At 40.8% G+C, this 20262-nt stretch overlaps 2 protein-coding genes across 3 annotated transcripts in view; both read left to right on the forward strand.

Moving 5' to 3' along the window:
* TNFSF18 (TNF superfamily member 18) overlaps positions 1 to 20262 on the forward strand; it is a 422847-nt gene that overhangs the window by 271927 nt on the left and 130658 nt on the right. The gene's annotated exons all lie outside the window — the stretch shown is intronic.
* Positions 1 to 20262, forward strand: part of TNFSF4 (TNF superfamily member 4) — a 129024-nt gene that overhangs the window by 106882 nt on the left and 1880 nt on the right. The window contains exons 1-2 of one of the 2 annotated variants that reach the window (XM_059072878.2): positions 3049 to 3204; positions 20079 to 20127. In XM_059072878.2, the coding sequence (XP_058928861.1) occupies positions 3055 to 3204; positions 20079 to 20127 (199 nt within the window). In that variant the 5' untranslated portion in view covers positions 3049 to 3054. Of the gene's footprint in view, positions 1 to 3048; positions 3205 to 20078; positions 20128 to 20262 lie in introns of those variants that run through there. The other variant, XM_067031498.1, reaches the window with a different exon arrangement.

Raw genomic sequence — 20262 nt, forward strand, 5'->3', positions numbered from 1 at the left:
CTTCCAGCTTACTTATTTGTTTTTCTGCCTCAATTATTCTGTTATTGATTCCTTCTAGTGTATTTCTCACTTCACTTATTGTGTTATTCATCTCTGTTTGTTTGTTCTTTACTTCTTCTAGCTCTTTGTTAAACGTTTCTTGTATTTTCTCAATCTGTGCCTCCATTCTATTTCCAAGATTCTGGATCATCTTTGCTATCATTACTTTGAATTCTTTTTCAGGTAGATTGCCTATTTCCTCTTCATTTATTTGGTCTTGTAGGTTTTTACCTTGCTCCTTCATCTGTGACATAATTTTTTGCAGCCTCTTTTTTTTTTTTTTTTTTTTTTTTTTTTTTTTTAGTGAGTGTGATTGTGTTCCTGTCTTACTGGTTATTTGGCCTGAGGCTTCCACCACTGGAGTTTGTAGGCTACTGGGTAAAACTGGGTCTTGGTGCTGATATGAGGGACTCCGTGAGACCTCACTCCAATGAATATTCCCTGGGGTCTGAGGTTCTCTGTTTGTCCAGTGCTTCAGACTCAGAGCTCCCACCACAGGAGTTTTGACCTGACCCCCAGCTTGTGAACCAAGATCCTGCAAGCCACGTGGGGTGGCACCAAAAAAAAAAAATAAAGAGAACATTAACAAAGTAAAAAATAAAATTAGACTAGGAAACATATATGTTAGAAAGAATATAAAAATAAAAATATAGATGAAACAACAACCAGAAGGTACAGCAGTACCACAATAGTAAAAAAGAGGAGGAGGGAAAAGAAAAAAAAGAAAAAAAAAAAAAGACCGGGGGTGGGGGTGGGGGGGCAAGGCCTTGGCTGTAGGGGGCGGGGCCTAAGCATGGGCAAGGTTTGGGTTTTCTGTGGGGCCAATGCTCAGGACCCACAGGGATTGAAAAGTCCCTGTGGGCTGTGAGGGGGTGGGACCTAGGCTCAAGTAACAGAAGGGGCCCAGGCGTGCCCCCCACACCTGGTCTCAGAGGGCACAGGACCTCCCCTGGAAGCCCAGCAGGTTTCCAGGGCTCCAGTGGGCAGGGAAAATGCCCTTCTCTCCTCTCTTGCTCCTCCAGTCTGGGAGGGTCCCTCCTGCCTGCCTCTCCTGACCTCCCCAGCCTCTCTGCTATGCCCACGAGGACCCATGCAGCCTGGAGGGGCTTTGGAGGGCAGGGGACGGGCCTGGGAGCTCAGCAGCCTCCCCAGCCTGAGTGGGTGGGGCAGTCACCCTCTGCTCTTCTCCGGCTCCTCCCAGAGGGCCCCTCCCGCCTGTGTGTCCTGATCTCCCTGACCTCAGGGGCATAGATCCTGTCTGGCCTCCACTTCTCCTCCCCACCTCAGTCCCTCTGGATCCTACCGGTTCACTTTAGGGTTCCTTCCATCTCCTTGGGCATCAGAGTTCCCCACCAGCGGCCAGCAGGCACACTAGTTGTGGGGAGACGGTAACTCCCCGTCTTCCCACGCTGCCATCTTGACTCTGCCTTTCAATTTTTTTTAATCCATACCCTGTATGTTACACATACTTTTCTCATAGGAATACCTATTTAGAATTAAGTTTAGATGGAACTTGATTTCTAGTTTTGGCTTGGTGTGTATGGTGTAGTGTCTCAGTCACCTTATATTTCAGACAAAAACTTGAACTTCTGAAGACCAATATGTTCTGCAAATGCATAGCATAATGATTATAATGAGGGTATCAATTCATATATTAATTGATTTAAACTGTATTACTGTATTAATAAATGTACTTTCCATTTCCCACAAGCTGTTTCCCTCTTGAATATGCCTCATATCAATTTTCTATAAAATTAAGTTGTATACAACAGCTCATTTATTTTGTTGATATTATTTCTCTCTCCTTTCCTTCTTTAAATATCTGTTGAGTGGCTGATAGGGAGCTCAGAGAGACATACTTGCCCACAGAAGAGTTGTTCTGTCTTAAACAGCCCCTCCCAGTGTACCTATACTGTCCAATATAGTACTGAGCTCACTATGTACTCAGTAAATATTTATTAATATGAATTTGACATTATCAATAATTTTATCATTTATTTCATTTGATCATTTATTTCAGTGGCGAAGGGTAAGTAGTGTCTATTGGTAGAGTACTCTTACTTTTCAAGTTCTGTGTCTACCCTGACCTCAAAGAAAGGAACAACCTTCAAAGCTTATTTGAAGCTATTCATTTGTTCATTCATGCAAACTTATGTATGGAGAAAATGTATAGTGGAGGGAAGGGAAAAAGTCAGGATACTCTTCTGCTTCTTTCCTGCTATGCTTAAAATTAATCATGTAAGTCTTTACTAAATTTGCCTCAAAGATTAAATGAGAAAAAGATTTTAGGGCTGTCTAGAACAGTGCCTGACACATAGTAGATGCTCAGTATATGCTAGTTTATTATAATGCAATGGACTAAAACTAGAGGATCTTACTCCTTTATTCTACATGATTCACCATCCTATTTTAAACTTTTCTTTTTTTTTTCACTTGAAAAATGGTCTTCGTGTGCTTTTTTTCCCTGAATCTGTTGAATGCATTCAGTGCTTAGTTACCCAATAAAGTGCAGACAAGAACTTAAGGCTAGCATTTTCCTTAAATCTCTTCTATGATTTAAGACACCTCGGAGAAGGGATAGATGAGCTCCTACATCAACGGATGATGATTTTTATCTTTATCAAGTGACCCACAATTTGGTTACTGGTGCAATGAGAAATTAAGAAAATAGCACACTTTTATGACTGTCATTTCACAGTCACTCAAATCAGAACTGGAATGCCACAAAAACAACTCCCTGTTAGCCCAGAGAAAAAAAAAGAAAGAAAGTAAAGGGGAAATTCAGATTAGTCACAGAGAAGTTCCCCCGCCTGCCTGCAAAAGCTGCAGCATTAAAACTGAGAGTCCGCTCTGCTCTTTCAATCGCCTCTTGTCTCTGGTCCTGGGACCTTTGTGTGTTTTCTGATTGATACACCTTGTTTTAGCTTCATCTCCTTCTTTGCGGGGAAGAGGTCAGTCCTCCCTCAGGTTCCCTTCTGTCCCAGTTTTCATCTTCCCTGCATCCAGATTGTGAAGATGGAAGGGGTCCAACCCCTGGATGAGCACGTTGGAAACGCACCAGGACGGAGATTCTTGAGGAACAAGCTATTGCTGGTGTCCTCTGTAATTCAGGGGCTGGGGCTGCTCCTGTGTCTCACCTACATCTGTCTGCACTTCTCTGCTCAGGTAAGATGCACCACTGGCATGTCCTTTCCTCCAGCTCAGGCTGATGGCAGCTCTAGCAGCTGCAAGTGGTCACTTGGAAATAATCTGACACCAAAATTGTTCTTTTTTTTTTTTTTCCCTTTTCCGCTCAGCAATCGTAAAGTGTGGTCAAACACCCTTTTGTCTCTGTTTTCCTTCCTTTTTTTCAGCAGTGGCAGTGGTGGGGCACAGTGGAGGTAGGGCAGGGGCACTGCTTCTGGATTATTCTTTTTCTTTGCAATGCAAGAATGCTGGTATTCCTTTATGAGCTGTCACTTAGAAGCTTTGAGTCACTGATATACCTACTTGGTTTACCTGTTCTGCTAGTAAGCATCTGATCAGGGAATTAATGTAAAAAGGAAATAAGAAAGTCTCTTTATATTATTATACTTTCCTATCGTATTCAAAAACCCCATAGGCTCTCAAGGAAATATGCTTTTAGAAGAATGCTAAATGTATCAGTATTAAGTTCTTTTAAATAGCTAGCCTGTGTATTTTAAGGGCAGAGATTTATGTGTTCACGCCTGTATGTGTGCATGGCCAAACGCTTACCTTAGTAACTTGAGCAGATATTGTTTCTCACAGCCTTTCTCTACCAATCACAACTTATAGACATCACTTTGTCCAATACATTATGTAGTGGAAGATTATCATTTTAGTATTTCCCCCACTTAATGAAGATATTCTTTCCATTTTTCCTTCTCCTTATTATGGCCCCTTTTACATTATTTTTTCTTATTTACTTATTCATATCTACACACATTATTAGCTCTTTAAGGATGTTCTTGACTGCAGGAGATTCCACTGAAAAGAAAAGAAATGAAGTGTCCTCATGTTCCCTTGTTGGGGATAGTCTGATAGTTCTTGTTTCCCTGGTGGATGCTCTGTGTTAGAAAAGTCTCTCCCTGGTAAAGGTCAGACAATAGGAACTTTTATTTCTGATGGCCAGGTCAGAGACTGGGTACCTCAAATTAGATCAGGATAAGATGAGCAGAGTCCTAGACGATGCCTGGGGTTGTCTTCGCCGACTGAAAATAGGGGTTTTCAGTGCCTACAGGCTAGTGTGAGTGTGGTTGTGATCACTGTACTATAGAGTGCTCGTGTCCCCAAATTCCCAAAGTGTAGCTGGTGTCATACTCAAGCCTGCAGACCAGTAGCACCACAACATACCCATCCTGTCCTCATCATGCCACATGTTTCCTTCTCTTCACAGAAGCCTTTGGGTGAAATTAGAGTAGGCGATCTGGGGAGAGGGTGTGGTGGGAGGAGCAAAGTGTCCATGGCAGGATGCCCAAGACAGAGACCGGAATTAGGCTCTTCCGAGAAGAAAACAAAGAGTAACCCAGAATAGAACAGCTGAGTTTATTCACCAGGTCCGGGAGCCCTGAGAGTGCTTTTTCAAACAACCACAGCATTACATATTTCCTTACACTGTGGGATGATAAAAAGACAGAACATATGGCCCCAGTCAAGGCTCAACAATTAATTGCACTAGGGCTCTGAGCAGGAGAGAGCAAAAGGTGAAACAGATACAGATGTGTAGCCAGCTGGTGGCAGGGGCCGCCCCGAACTATCAGTACCCAAGGGATGCAGAGAAGAGGGGTCCTTTCTAGCAAGTCACCCAGTAGTTCTGTGCTAGAGCCCGGAAGGGAAGCTGAGTGCTGGCTTCCAGGATACTAGAATTCATGGAGCTGATCTTTGGGAGAGAATTAGGTTTCTCTGGTCCTGGCTCAGAAATGGAAGCAAAGATAGAGGAGGTATATTAGAGCTGTTTGCTCAACAAACGTGTTCTTGTGTACTCTGGATACAGAACTTTTTGGGGCACAGATATTTGAAATTCTTAACCTGACATTAACTTTAACTTTTTTTCTTACTTCTAGCTAGACTGTTTTAGCTAACATGATTTCTTATACTGTTAATAAGACCCAGGACAGCACGTTGTGTCCTTAAATTTAATCTCATAAGCTTTGTTAAGGGGAAGGACAGTCATGTGTGTTCTCCCCAGAACTTGATCAGTCATGGTGGCAGCAGTGTGTGTGTGTGTGTGTGTGTGTGTGTGTGTGTGTGTGTGTGTGTGTGTGTGTGAGAGAGAGAGAGAGAGAGAGAGAGAGAGAGAGAGAGAGAGAGAGATTGATTGAGAGAGAAGGGTGTAAAGTAACTGCTGAAGAAGGGACATAGACTGATAGCTTTTCTAAATTCATAGATAAGATTGTTGGGAATTTTTTTTTTTTTTTTTGTGGTACGCGGGCCTCCCACCGCTGCGGCCTCCCCCATTGCGGAGCCCAGGCTCCGGACGCACAGGCCCAGCGGCCATGGCTCACGGGCCCAGCCGCTCCGCGGCACGTGGGATCTTCCCGGACCGGGGCATGAACCCGCGTCCCCTGCATCGGCAGGCGGACTCCCAACCACTGCGCCACCAGAATTGTTGGGAATTTTGGTTGAAGGACGGGGTAGGTGGTGATGCCAATCAAATCTCTACTTTTATAAGACATGATATAAAGTGATATGTATAGGGGGTGAAATAAAGCTGAAATGCTCATCATTTTCCTAGTTAAATTGGATCTCTTTCATTGTAGGAGAAAGATATTTGGAGAATAATCATGATTTTTTTCTTATTTCTTAGATTTAATTTTAAACTTCATAAAAACTTTTCCTATATAGATGACTCTGTAAAAAAACACATATGAAACTGTTAAACTCCATTTGGCAGTCATCCTTCCCTTCAATCAAGTTTATTTAGTAACCTTTGTTTTCTCACCACTTGGTTAAGTTTTATTATGTGAAAAGCAGAAGATTTTGTTTTTGAATGTCAGAAAAAAAGATGGACCTTACCCACTCCTTATATAATACACTTTCCTCTTTGGGTCCTGATTTTCTCATCCGAAACATGAGGCAGTTGGATCAAATGATCAAGAAAGGGCTTCTCTGGTGGCGCAGTGGTTGAGAGTCCACCTGCTGATGCAGGGGACACGGGTTCGTGCCCCGGTCCGGGAGGATCCCACATGCCACGGAGCGGCTGGGCCCGTGAGCCATGGCTGCTGAGCCTGCACGTCTGGAGCCTGTGCTCCTCAACGGGAGAGGCCACAACAGTGAGAGGCCCGCGTACCGCAAAAAAAAAAAAAAAAAAAAAAAAAAAAAAAAAAAAAAGATCAAGAAATATCTCTTCCAGGTCAATATCCTGTGGGTATGAAGCTTCTGGATACCCTGGTTCTTAAGAAGGGACTGAGGGAAATCAAATTTGCACATATATTTGTAATCTGTATTTATTTATATACCATGTACCTATCTAAGTAACTTATTCTGGATTAGCAAAATACCTTATTTAGAAAAGGGGAAGAAGTGGATGCTGTAGAAGAATATGCATGATACAAGTTATAAAATTGAGTCACAGAAATCAATAATGCTGTTTCGATGTTTATTGGGACTGCCGTTTAACGTATCAGGCTTCCAGGCTTCCCCATAACTTCACCTGGGAACAGTGGCAGAAAAAAGCTGATCTATAAGGTGAGAAGCTTTTGCAAATTATACCCATGTGTCTCAGAGCTATTGAAGCTGGGCTCTTGCAAGATTTGTATCATCTTTAGCAGAGTACTTTAAAGATGTCCTTTTAGTGATAATTCTTCAGCACATCCCCCACACAGTTAACGCTCTACATTCTTATCACTTTTACTCCTGGGAAAGACAGAAGTGGAGGCATTTGGAAAGTGAGCTGACCAATTCTGTATAAGTGATGGCCAGAATTAGAAGTCAGTTTCTTGATGAAGTTTCAGACTATAACTTGGACTTTGTATCCTTTAGGAAGAAAAAGAGGCATTTTTGATGAAAAAATCTTGTCTCAGATTAGCTCAAATTAAATGTGTCCCCATGTAATTTAACAAGTTTTTAAAGAAATTTTTTATGATAGACATGGAAATAATTTTCAATGTAATTGAATTTGCATTTTATAAGACATTTTATGGGGGCTAAAAAGAAACATCTGAAGTATTGAACTGATTTGTCACTAAGTATTTTGAGGCTCTTAAAGGAGGTACTACTGAAAATGTATAGAATTGTTGGATTTTTGAGCAGACATTAGACATAGTCCACTTATGGATAGGAAAACAGAAACTCAGGGAGGGTAAAAGCCAATATTAGAAGAAAGGTGGAAATTAAATAGACAAGAGGGATGATGGTGGATGGGTAGAGGCAGAAGGCTTTCTAGGTAAAAGAGCAAGTTGTTCAGAATGGTTGGAGTTGAGAGTTCATTGGGGAAAGTGGAGGAAGATGAAGCTGAAAATCTAGGTGGGGGCAGGACACAAAGGGTCTTGTGACTCATGCTAAGGAAATACACGTCACTCCATTCTATGCAAAAGAAAATACAGGAAAAATTACCCAAATTGTCACTTCTCCAAATTTCGCTTCTCTTATGTGGTCTACATATTGACAAATACAGAAAGTGAGTCTAATCTCACATAGCACTAGGGGGCACCACAGTAAAACTAACAGTTCTTGGATATCTTTTAAAGAGAACCCACTCTTATTTCCCGAGGAGTTAAGAACACTTTTCTCAGGAAGGCAAGTGCTCATCCATGTGTAAGAGGATGAACAATATCAAGAGGGCCTAATATTTTTCACTATTTACACAGTGATGATATTTTCTACAAGAAAAATTTAGATATGGGTTCTGACCCACGTACTCAACGTAGGACAGAATAGCTTGGACAGGAATCATGCTGGAAAATGTCACATATGTACACATGAATAGAAACAAATATACACACTCAGGAGAGATGGGAAGCAAGCAGAAGGGCTCTTGGTATAGACCTTGGAGTATAACCACCCTATTCCTTTTCTCTGACCTCAACTCCTAGCTACTAGCCCTGAGTAGACATCTACTAGCCTTGCCTAGGGGCTGACCACCCTGCCCTTCCAATTCTGTTTCTTTTAATGGAAATTACTTCTGTGCCCTTCACTTTCAGAGAACCCACAGCTTCCCACCCACTTCAGGGATTCTCAATTCATGGCTCAGGAACATTAACTAATCTTCTGGAATCACTTAGGTTGGAGGAGCCATGTACAATGTTGTTATTCCTATTTAGGGAGTGAAAAGATACAATTGAATAACAAAGTAGAAGGGTTATTTCTCACAGTCACAGATAAAATATATGGCATATGTGGTAGTGTTAGGATGAAATTGGATTCCCCAGCATCCTATGGCTTGTGCATTTTGTTTGTAGCCAAATGAAGGCTTTAAAACACTTCCTCATACAAAAATACGACATATCTTCTCAAAATTTTAGGGGAGTCATTGAGGTGTAGGAGAGAGAACACTGGACCAGGAACTAGAATATTCTGGTTCAGTCCAGTCTTGTAGCTTGGTGACTCTGGGTGAAGTCCCCCAAATTCCGAGTGTCAATTTAATCATTTCCCAAAATTGGAATTTGGTTATTGTGAGGAACAAATGTGTTACAGAGCTTTGTAAATGTTGAGGTGATTATTATTATTCATGAATATGCTTCCATAAGCATACCACCACTAAAATGTTTGCCTTATAACGCGCACTTGCGCGTGCACGCGCACACACACACACACACACACACACACACACACACACACAAACACTCCATAACTCAAATCTCAGAAAGCATATTATAGGTAAAGTTAACCATAACTTCATGGACTTTGACTTTCCTACTGTAATTTTTAAGGCTAAAAAAAACCCTCTTGGTATAATTCTAGCTTTTTTTTTTTTTTTTTTTTCTCTGCGGTACGCGGGCCTCTCACTGTTGTGGCCTCTCCCGTCGCGGAGCACAGGTTCCGGACGCGCAGGCTCAGCGGCCATGGCTCATGGGCCCAGCCGCTCCGTGGCATGTGGGATCTTCCCGGACCGGGGCACGAACCCGTGTCCCCTGCATCGGCAGGCGGACTCTCAACCACTGCGCCACCAGGGAAGCCCAATTCTAGCATTTTTGAATATAGATGTCTAATTAAGAACTCATGGCTGTATTAGTGAACAAAGGAAAAATGAAGGGGAGAATTTATGAGGGTATAAAATGTTATCAAGTTAGTGTCTGAAAGTGGTTCAGAGATCTAAAATGGCACACTTAGAACACATGGCCCAGGCTGATCCCATCTCCTTTACGTTGATGTAGTTCATCCAATTCTCCAATGACTTGGTTGCCAAATGGGGCAGAAAATTATATTTAGAAGAGTGGTCTGGTTCAAAATACTAGAAACGTTGGAGTTAAGATGGGCATAATTATGCATTATTTTCTTTTCAGCAAACCTTTCATTCTGAAATGCAAGTTTGATGTGTCACATTAATTTGTATAAATTTGTCTAGTTTTGATAACATTGAAAATGCTATTTAAGAACATACTTTGACAGAAAGATGGGCAAATAGACCGAAACTTTAATTCTTCCAATACTAATTTAATGAGGGCTTATGGATAGAAAGCATTACTCCCAAAATGTTATATAGGTGGGGAGCTGTGGGGGTGTCCAGTGAGTGTAAATGATGTACTCTCAGGCTGGGCTGCCCTGTAGGTCGCCACAGCACAACCCTAGAGAACGAGTGAAACTGTCAAGCAAAGATCAGGATGAAAATGACAATTAACATTACAAAAAATGATAAACAAGCATCAAAATAGTCATCAAGGGAAATTATAAAAACTTTGCTGGGTTATAAAAGAAGTTGTAAAACACATGTTTTACTGCTCAGTAATGTAAAATATATTTTGAGTTACCTGTGTGTTGGGTGCTTCACATTTTTAACTTCCAAGGCCCATAAAGATCTTAATATGACCCTGTATGTGGTTTGATTAAGACTGGGAAACTCCAAGCTCTGTTTTTTTGCGGGAGGTTGAGGGGCATCACTCCTGGTACTACTTGCAATAACCATCTCTGGTTTTATGTTCTTTTCCCTACTTTTGTCCTCACTTCTTTACTGTGACCTCAGAGGAAGATAGACAGATATTTGTGTGCAGTTTTACAATAAGGAAGTTTGAGGCATAGAGACTTGTCTAGGTCAATATAGGAAGGTCTGGTTATAAATTAGGAACAGGTTTAAATTCTAGTCCTGTTTCTTTCCGTTACACTTGGCCAAGACGCCATGGCTCTAAACCGTAAGAATTTCATCTGGCTGTTTTTTTTTTTTTTTTTTTTTTTTTTTGCGGTATGCGGGCCTCTCACTGTTGTGGCCTTTCCCGTTGCGGAGCACAGGCTCCGGACGTGCAGGCCTGGCGGCCATGGCTCACGGGCTTAGTTGCTCCGCGGCATGTGGGATCTTCCCGGACCAGGGCATGAACCCCTGTCTCCTGCATCGGCAGGCGGATTCTCAACCACTGCGCCACCAGGGAAGCCCTCATCTGGCTGTTTTAAAATTTGTTTCCTTTTCTGACATTAATTGCTTTTGAAGAAAAAAAAATTGGGAGAAATATTTATAACCTGGCATAAAGGGAAGCAAGATTTTTTTTAAAAAGGGATCTAAATCTACTTCCACAAATGTAGATAACATAACAAATGAAGCTTTAACAAGTGTATAATACAGCATAGGTTATTTTGATAAAACAAATCATTGCCATGTGTGATATATTCGTAGAAGAGAAAGGGAACTTGGATTTGGGCACTAGCTCAGTCATTTATTCACTCCGAGCTGTACCTTTTTTAAAAAACAATAAGGAGATTAGACTATATAATCTACCTGGGCCTTTCTAGTTCTCTCAGACTGATTCAAAGAATTATTTTAATGTTGTAAGTGTGATTTCACACTATATGCAAATATCTTTTCAACTGTGTATTAGTTTCCTAGGGCTGCCTTTTAAGGTACCACAAATTGGATACCTTAAAAGAAATTTAATCTTTCACAGTTTTGGAGGATAGACATTAAAATCGAAGTGTCAGCAGGGCCATGCTCCCTCTGAAGGCTCTAGGGAAGGATCCTTCAGGATCCTTCTTTGCCTCGTTCTAGCTTCTGGTGACTCCCAGCAATCCTTAGTGTTCCTTGGCTTGTAGTTGTATCACCCCAAGCTCTGCCTCCAAGTTCACATGACCATCTTCCCTGTGCGAATCTGTGTGTCCTCTCCTCTTCTTTTAAGGACACCAGTCATATTAGACTTAGGACCCACCCTAATCTAGTTAACCTCATGTTAACTAATTACATCTGCAAAGACCCTATTTCCTAATCAAGTCACATACTGAGATTCTAGGTGGACATAAATTTGGAGGGACACTATTCAACTCACTACCAACCATTTATTAATTTACTTATTTAACAAGATCTATGGAAAATAAGTTACCTGTCAGACATTGAGGAAACAATGGTAAGCAAGACTTGGTCTTCCTTGTCCTCTCAGAGTTTGCAATCTAGTGGAGAAAGAAGATGGTCAAGCAATAACATAGTGTGTGATAAGCACTGGATAACCAAGTAGGGTACAGCTCTTCAGTAAGAAGTTTCACAGAGGGCTATCTACCTAGCTTCAATATCTAGTTTCTCAATTGGGATTATAAAGTGAGCATACTTTAATTTTTGCATTAGGTGCTTCGTTTCTCTTCCATTATTTAACAGGAAGGCTTTAGTTTAAAATGTCATTGTCATTATTGTTACCACCACCATCATCATTCCACTGCTGTTCAGTGATGATTTTTACCAGTCACCAATCTTAGTTCACACCAGAATATAGGTTGAGGGTTATTTAGCCTCATGCAAATGAGGCTAAGAGCTTCATTGCGTAAACAACACAAAAGATATTCTTGATTGTTCATAGGATTGTCATAGGGAGCCACTTGGGGAAAAAAACTCTTGCTTTTGTTACAACTGAGGAGTTTATTGTGTTGAAAAGGTCTTCTATTCAAAAGGTCTTCTTATCTACCAATAATCTGGGATTTCTCTTTTGAATGTTGTGATTTGCCTAATCTCTGGTATGGAAAAGTCCTTAGACACTCCTCATTCCACAGTGCTTATTCCACCATCTTAACTGAGGATGGACATAAAAATAAGGTTATTAGAAACTGAGAAAGGGAAAGGACTTGTTCTGGCCTGAGACCATACCTAAGTGTTCCTATTCCCAGCCCAATGCCTTGTCCATTCTACTAGGTTGCCTTTCCAAGGCAATAGTGCCTCCTTTTTTATATAGCAAATGAGATGGGGAATGAGTGACTTCAAGTAGAAAGATATTGATTGTAGTAATTCTGCTACCCCCTTTGTACTTAAGGATGAATGGGGCAAGGTAAAAAACCTTGAGCAATCACATATGGTGTTGGTTCAAGCCAGTGTTGGATATTATGTGATTATGCAGCCACTAGCCAAGGTCAGGACATAGTCTAAAGGGCTAAGTTCCACCTTAGCTCAGCAAAGGTTTATTTATAAATGCCATTATGTTTAAGGCATTGTAAGATTTATGATAATGCAGTGGGTATCTTGTAAACAAACCCTTCCATTTGCTTAGAGACTAGGGTGTTTTGCTGGAGATCACCAAGGTGGGAAAAGGAGTTATTTCTTTTTTCAATTTAATTTTTTTTAAATTTATTACAAGATTATACAAGTAATATAATGTACAAGATTGTATAAGTTTCAGGTGTACAACATAGTGATTCACAATTTTTAAAGATTATATTCCATTTATAGTTATTATAAAATGTTGGCTATATTCCCTGTATTGTACAGTATATCCTTGTTTTATACATAGTAGTTTGTACCTTTCAATCCCCCCTTCCCTCTCCCCCACTGGTAACCAGTAGATTGTTCTCTGAATCTGTGAGTCTGTTTCTTTTTTGTCATAGTCACTAGCTTGTTGTAATTTTTAGATTCCACATATAACTGATATCATACAGTATTTGTCTTTCTCTTTCTGACAGGAAAGGAGTTCTTAGAAATGTTTTGGCAGACCCCTTTGTCAGTGTACTTTAAGGATTTCCCCAGTAAATGTGGAAAGGGAATCCCAGATGTAAGAAAATCTTCCCCGAGGATATAAAGAATTGGTTGCAAAATTTTGCAAATCACAAAATTTTGAAGGTGTGCTCATGTCACATGGATGCTTTTGGTTCATTTGGTTGTTTACCTGAATACCTGCTATTCCTCTTAGGAATCTGCTAATTTGCTAAGCATTTAAGACAGTGAAACCACAGTTCCTGTTCTCTGAGATAGAGGGGAGAGCGTCAGTTAGTAGAGACTTGCCATTAGCAAGTAAATTTGACAAGAAAAATGGAAGTGGTTAGAGAAAGGAGGCTATATTAGGATATCACAGGGCCTGTGTAGTAACAAGGAGAGTAAAAGTTAAGAGAGAGATTACAACAAAAAGGTGCTGGCAGCCATGGTGAAGGGTGGGGATGGAGAAAGAGAGAGTCTTGAATGACAGTTAAAATGGCTTTTCTTTGTTTTCATTAAATCTCAGTAGACTCTTTATTCAGCAAGATTTTCAAAGTCACACATCTTCATCTCTAAGAAATGTAACTTTGGGGATAAAGTTTTCTGATTATAGAAGACTCTGGCCAAAGAATCAGTTTTTGCCCATTCTTCCTATTCCTTTCTCTGAGTGGGGTTCTGAACTTCCCTGATCCGAAGTGTGGGCCCTTCCCTTTGTAAGGGAGTTTCCGCTGAGTACACACTAAGTCCACCAGGGTGAGAGTCTACCTTCCCAGCCCACTGTAATGGGTAAATATAGAAAATTCCATCTTCCTCTTCAGAGGCTCGTTGAGACACACCCTGAGAGCTTGTGAGGCTGTGCTTTCATGATCTCTCAGGTCTCCTCTGATTGACATGAAGCCCAGTGTTGGGGGAGGAGACATTCACATTCCAGTGGAGGTTGCAGCATGAACCACAGAGTTCCCATCACAGATCTGTTTCCCCACCATCCTCCACTGACTCACATCCCATCCCTCTCCCACCTAGGATCTTGACATATCAAGTGAGGAAGGGCAAGGCCCACATAGTGATTGCAGAGCCCACTTCCTGGTTTCATATTTGATGAGTGTCATTCCCTCTTGCCACAGATACATCTCCCTCCAGGACAAATGTCACATGAGTATAAGGTTTGCAGCCTCATGCCACATCCCAGTGAGTCAGAATTAGAAACTCACACATTCCAAAGATGAGCTCATGAAGTAAACATCACCCGTTTGGGAACATGGTACAGGCTGCTGGGTAAATGCTAGATATCAGACATTTTCCATCTGTGTTCTCAGACAGTTAAGTGCTCCAGGTGCTGAGAGAGGCCAGGAAAGGACATAATTCTGACTCCTCTTTGCACTGCCTGCTTGCTGCCTACTTTGTACTTGTCCTGCTGCCCCTTATCAGGACAATTGCATCTAATCAGATCCCAGCTAACGGTTTTGCCAACCTGTACTACACAAACAACTTTGTAGGATTGACTGAGGAGGTCTTTCCTGGAGAACGTCTAGATATTTTGAGACATATCTGAATATTTTGACAACTATCTAAAACCTAATGTTTTAATCTTATCCAGTATTGACAATTAAAATAATTCAAATTAATTTTGAACCCTCAGACAAATGCTTTCATAGGGGTTTTTTACTCTAAAATAGAGTAGGATAAAGAGAAAGGATGTTACCATGAACTTGGGGTTCAAACTCAAGTTAATACCTGTTTCTTCCTGATCAAGTTCTTAACAGCACTGATTCTCAGTTTTCTATCTGTAAAACATGGGTAATTACTATTTCTACTTAACAGTGTTATTTTGAATAGCAAAAAAGGTAATGCAATTGAGAAAGCATAGCGCAGTGCATGGCATGTTATAAGTTCTCAATAAGTTGTTATTGTTTTTCTTGAATATACCAAGAATGGTCTCATTGCTAGACCTTTCTTCCATTATAATGCCTTTGGATTATCTGGGTCCTCTTTCTCTTTCAAGACCTAAGACCATGTCTTTCCTCCTTGAGTGGCCAAAGCCTGCAATGATTTTTCTGTTCTCTGGAACCTTGTGGCATACATTGCCTGTTGATGCTTACCAAAGGTTTTTTTGTAGAGGAGCTGTTTCCCCAGTTGACATACAAGTTTGTCAAAAATAAGGATTGTGTCTTCTTTCCCTTTGTGTTCTTAGAGTTGAATGTAACACCTGCCATATAGCAGGTACTCAATAATTGTTGATGCTGTTTCCAATCAGCAATAACATGGCAATCATATAACTATTCAGTCAACTATTGAATAGTGCTTACAGTAGAGCAAACATCCTTTGAGCACCAGCTTTGGGACAGGCATGCTTTTTGCCAAGGGTGTGGTCGAAGATACATTTTCTGGATTTGGGCCTTCAGGAGTTCACAGTCGAGTGTGGTAATTCTCAAATTCTGAACCTTGGGTGCTTGTAAAAATGCAGATTACTGAGTCCACCTACACCTTTTGAATCAGAATCTTTATGAATAGACTGGCCATCTACACATTTTTACAAATTTTCCAGGTGAATCAAATGTACATTAGAGTTTGAGAACAGTGGGACAGCTGACCTTTTGTCACATCATCGGCTCCTCCTAGACAGGACATGTGCATTATTCAGTCAATTGGTCAAATAGCCCATATATCAGCTGCCTACTGAGTACTCTGTTTTCTTGGCTCTACTTATGACAGCCCTCAAACCCAGGAGGGAAGCCTGAACTTTTGGCTCTCCCTATGCACTTTTATGATGAGGTCATCATGAGACCACCACCCTGCCAATCTGCTGTGTGTGGCAACTTCTTTCCTCCAACTTGGCACCGAAGTGGACACAAGGAATGGAATATTAATAAAGTCTTCAAAGAAATTTCTCCACACTTTAAATTTGCGTGGGGAGAAAGAAAACTGTGTTTTGGTATAATGAAAGTTGTACTGGATTGGAGGATGGGAGTTGAATCCCTTTACTTCTGTAGGCCTCAGTTTCTTCATCTGTAAAATACAATGTTCAGTTAGAAGATGACTTCTTTTATACTCATGCTTCTGAAACCATCTCATTCAAACTTCAGGACTGTGATTTGATTCTGGTGTGTAGACTTATAGGAGTTTCTCTTCCCCTTTGAGGATGGTACTGGCTCTTCAGACTTTGCATATTGAAGAAGCCTTATTGTATAGCTTGTCCTTACATGAAAGCCCTCTGGGACCTTTGATATATTCCATTTTCTTTTAGCATCTGGAGAAGGTATGAGGATTTTGATTTTCTTGATATGAAAAAGACCATGTTTGTGCATGTGGGTAAAATTAATATTTTCTGATTGTTTTCTGGTAACCTTCTTATGAAGCCAGGATTCTTTTGTATTGTTTTTCTGGGCTACAGAGAGCCAGAGGGATATTTTAGGGATTTTGTTGGACTTCGTTTTTCATTTTATTAATTCCTTCATTCTGTAGTCATATATAAAGCTAAAATAGTGTTATACAGACTAAATTAAGAACATGACATGGATCTTATCTCTCATGGGCATCCAAGAATAATAGCTGACATTTATCAACTCCTTACAATGTTCCAGGTCAGGTACTGAAAATTTAGATACATTGTCTCATTCAGTCTTCACAACAACACTCTGAGATATAGATTTTACAGATGAAGAAACTAAAAATCAGCAAGGTAATGCCGTTTTCCCAAGAGCACACAGCTAAGTAGTCTTGTAGAGGAGATGAGACATGTATCCAGTGGTGGTAGAATGAAAGTCAATAGAGTGATTAAAAATTTTATTTTACATCAGGGTCCACTCTTGGTATTGTACGTTTTATGGATTTTAACAAATGAACAATAATAACATGTACCCACCATTAGGGTATCATGCAGAATAGTTTCAGTACTCAAAATCTTCTGCACTTCACCTGTTCATCTCTCCCTCCTCCCTCACCCCTGGCAACTGCTGATCTTTAACTGTATCTATAGTTTGCCTTTTTCAGAATGTCACATGATTGGAATCATACAGTATATAGCCTTTTCAGATTGTCTTCTTTCATTTGGTAATATGCATTTAAGGTGCCACTGTGTCTTTCCACCGCTTGAAAAGCTCATTTCCTTTTAGCACTGAACGATATTCCATTGTCTGGATGTTATCACAGTTTATTTATCCATTCAGCCTACTGAAGGATATCTTGATTGCTTTTGCTTGGCAAGTTTTAGCAATAATAAACAAAGCTATTATAAACATCCATGTGAATAGAGTGATTTTTAAGTACTTGCTATGGGAGGCCAAAAATCAGGGATTTGATTTAGTCCTTGAAGGTGGTGATATTTTGATGGGTCGACATAGATGGAGGGCCATTCTTGGTGGAGAGAAAAAAGGGAGCAAGTATTTTTCAAATGCTTACCATGTGCCAGGCAAACTCGTTGGTACTTTCACATATGTTAACTTATTTAAGCTTTACAGCCATCTCCTGGAGCATTCCAATAATAATATTATGGCTTATTTTCACAGACAGGAAAGCTAAAGCTCAGAAATGGTATACAACATTTCCAAATTCACAAAACTAGAAAAGTCACAATTTGAACTGAATCTGACTCCCAAGCCTATGCCCTCTGTTTTGTCCTACCAGGCTCTATTCAAGGGCAAAGAGCTTAGAGGAAATGGTTGGCTCCAGCATAAGACACAGAAAGGATATGTGTAGCAGTGATACTTGACAAGGAGATTGGCGCCAGGCGATGGAAGGCCTTGAATTGGGCACTGTGAGGGTATTTCTGGGCAGTGGGGCAGTCAGCATGAGGTGATCAGGTATGGAGGATGAAGGGAAAAGTTGTAGAAGGGCATGGAGCAAGAGGAAACACCGTCTTATTTCACAGCATTGCCTAGGCTTGGTGGTGTTGATGCTAGGAAGAAACTTGTGAGAATATGCAAATTTCTAATACTGGGTGACCTTCAGGAGAAGGAAAGGAAGCCCGAATCTGGAGTTGCATTTGCTTCTACCTGAAAGAGGAAGTCACGTGTGCTTTCCTTGTTGCCTCTCAGCATCTTGGTCTCAGAATGTCCTCTTGGTCATTACTGGCCCTACTTAGTCATCACAGTATTTTAGAACACTAGGAAATTTCTTTTATTTGCAGGAACCTTTTGGAGATTTTGCAAAGTCAGTCAAATAGTCAAACCACTAGAACTTTTAGGTCAGAGAGCTTTATGCAAATTTGGGATGAGGAAGCTTCCTATTTTTCTCTTTTATTAAAATTGACTTAGAGTTGCGACTTTTAAAATGTAAATCATGAACAGTAAGTGCTGAAAGGGATGTCTGTGATCTTTGAGGAATTTTTAAAGATGAGAAAACTGATGTCTAGAGAAGTTATAAAACTTTCCTAAGATGACACCATACTTGCCTGGCTGGCGATTAGGACCAGGTTGCTGCACGCTGAGCCCTGTGCTCTTCGTGCGACTGCGCAGGCTGCTTCTGACTTTAACAAGGTGGCCATTCAGGCTGGGACCAACCTGCCCAGACAGCAGTGGGGGTATTCATTTGCCCAGGGGATTATGGTGATCGTGATTGGGTAACATGCCTTTTGAGAGGCCTTCTTCCAGAACATTGCTTTAAGCATGAAGGGCACCAATCCAGCCTCACAAAGAGTCCGCAGAGGGGAGAGAGCTGAAGACTGTCAAGTCTTCCCAGGTCAACACCTCTCCATGCGCTCACTGCTGACTAATATCGCTTCAGGGGCCCAGGCACTGGCAGGGCTCAGAAAGGCTCTCCTTCTTCCTACACTGCCTGTTGGTTTAAGCTTGGTGAGGCTTATGATTTTATGTACAAGGGAAGTAGGGGATTCTTCATCTGCATGGGCAGGCCCCAGTGGAATCTGTTTGACTGCTGCTGTGAGTGTGCCAGGAAAGTGGGAAGCAGGGATTCCACACCCCAGAGTATGAAAACAAATTCCTCTCCACACCTTTGATCAGGACATCTTGCCAAATATAGCCTGTTGGGAGGAGCTCTTGTCCTCGGCAATTGCGGTAGGTGGTGGGTTTTTGTTGTTGTTTTCTATTTCCTTTTTTAGTAGGTAATACAAAATTTTTAAAATATAAAAAAGTAAACCATGGAAAGTAAGGGTCCCTCCTACTCCTGTCCTCAGGCTTCCAGTTCCTTTCCCCAGAGGCAACATTATATTCTGTCAGATAAAGTCAGTGCCCACACAAACATTATCATTATTTTTTGACACAAGTGGTAATGTACTTTATACACGATTCTGCCCTTTGCTTTTGCTTTTCTCACTTAATATATTAATATTTTGGAGTTTGCTCCATATTGAACTTCTTTGTTCTTTTAACCACCAAATTTCCACAGACGTTTTATTTATTAGCTTTCCTTTCTTCATTGTTTTACTTCTTCCTTGCTTTTGAGTACTCACTTGGTTCAGGTTAGATTTTTCACATGGTAAAAGAGTAGGGAAAGACCCAACGTTAAAAAATGCTACACGCAGATCTACTCATCTCTGAAGGATTAGAACAGTTTTTATTGCCTGTATGCCCTGAAAATAGGACACTTACTCCTGTTTTCCAGTGGAAAAGCGAGCAGTCAGGAAGCTTTCAGAATTCACTCCCAGTGCATTCTGGGAGTCTGTGGCCATGAAGGATTGATTGGTCACAGCCTTGTCCATGAAGGATCTCTATGACTGAATGGGTTTCTTAAGAAGATGACTGTTAAGTGCTCTGTTATCCAGAATGGGAAATTGGGGCTTAGTGAGCCAAAACAATATACCAAGGAAGAGTTTGGCAAATGAGGGCAGATCTTACTTAGATGCTTGCACGAAAGACAAGAAGACTCCTAACTTACCTTAAGAGATGTTATAGAAAGGCAAGGGGGGCAGTCAGGAAGGCTGGGTCTAATCTACATAGAAAAAAACAAATCTCTTGTCAAGTCATTCCCTTTACAGGCTACTGCATTTCTGCTTCACAGGATATGAATTCCATTTGTTCATTTTTTTCTTAAAAATATATACTTTTTCCTCCTTTAGGTGCCATCTCAGTACCCTCCAATCCAAAGTATCAGAGTACAGTTTACCAGTAAGTATTGTCAAAAGTTTAATTGATTCATATTTTTAAAAGAATCTTCTCTCCAGCCTCTTAATTTCTCCCAGAATGCAAGATCTCTGTCTTTTCTTAGGGAAACATTAAATCCTGAAATTGTTGGAGGCTGCA

The sequence above is a fragment of the Kogia breviceps genome, chromosome 1 (assembly GCF_026419965.1).
Source record: "Kogia breviceps isolate mKogBre1 chromosome 1, mKogBre1 haplotype 1, whole genome shotgun sequence".
Classification (NCBI taxonomy): domain Eukaryota; kingdom Metazoa; phylum Chordata; class Mammalia; order Artiodactyla; family Physeteridae; genus Kogia; species Kogia breviceps.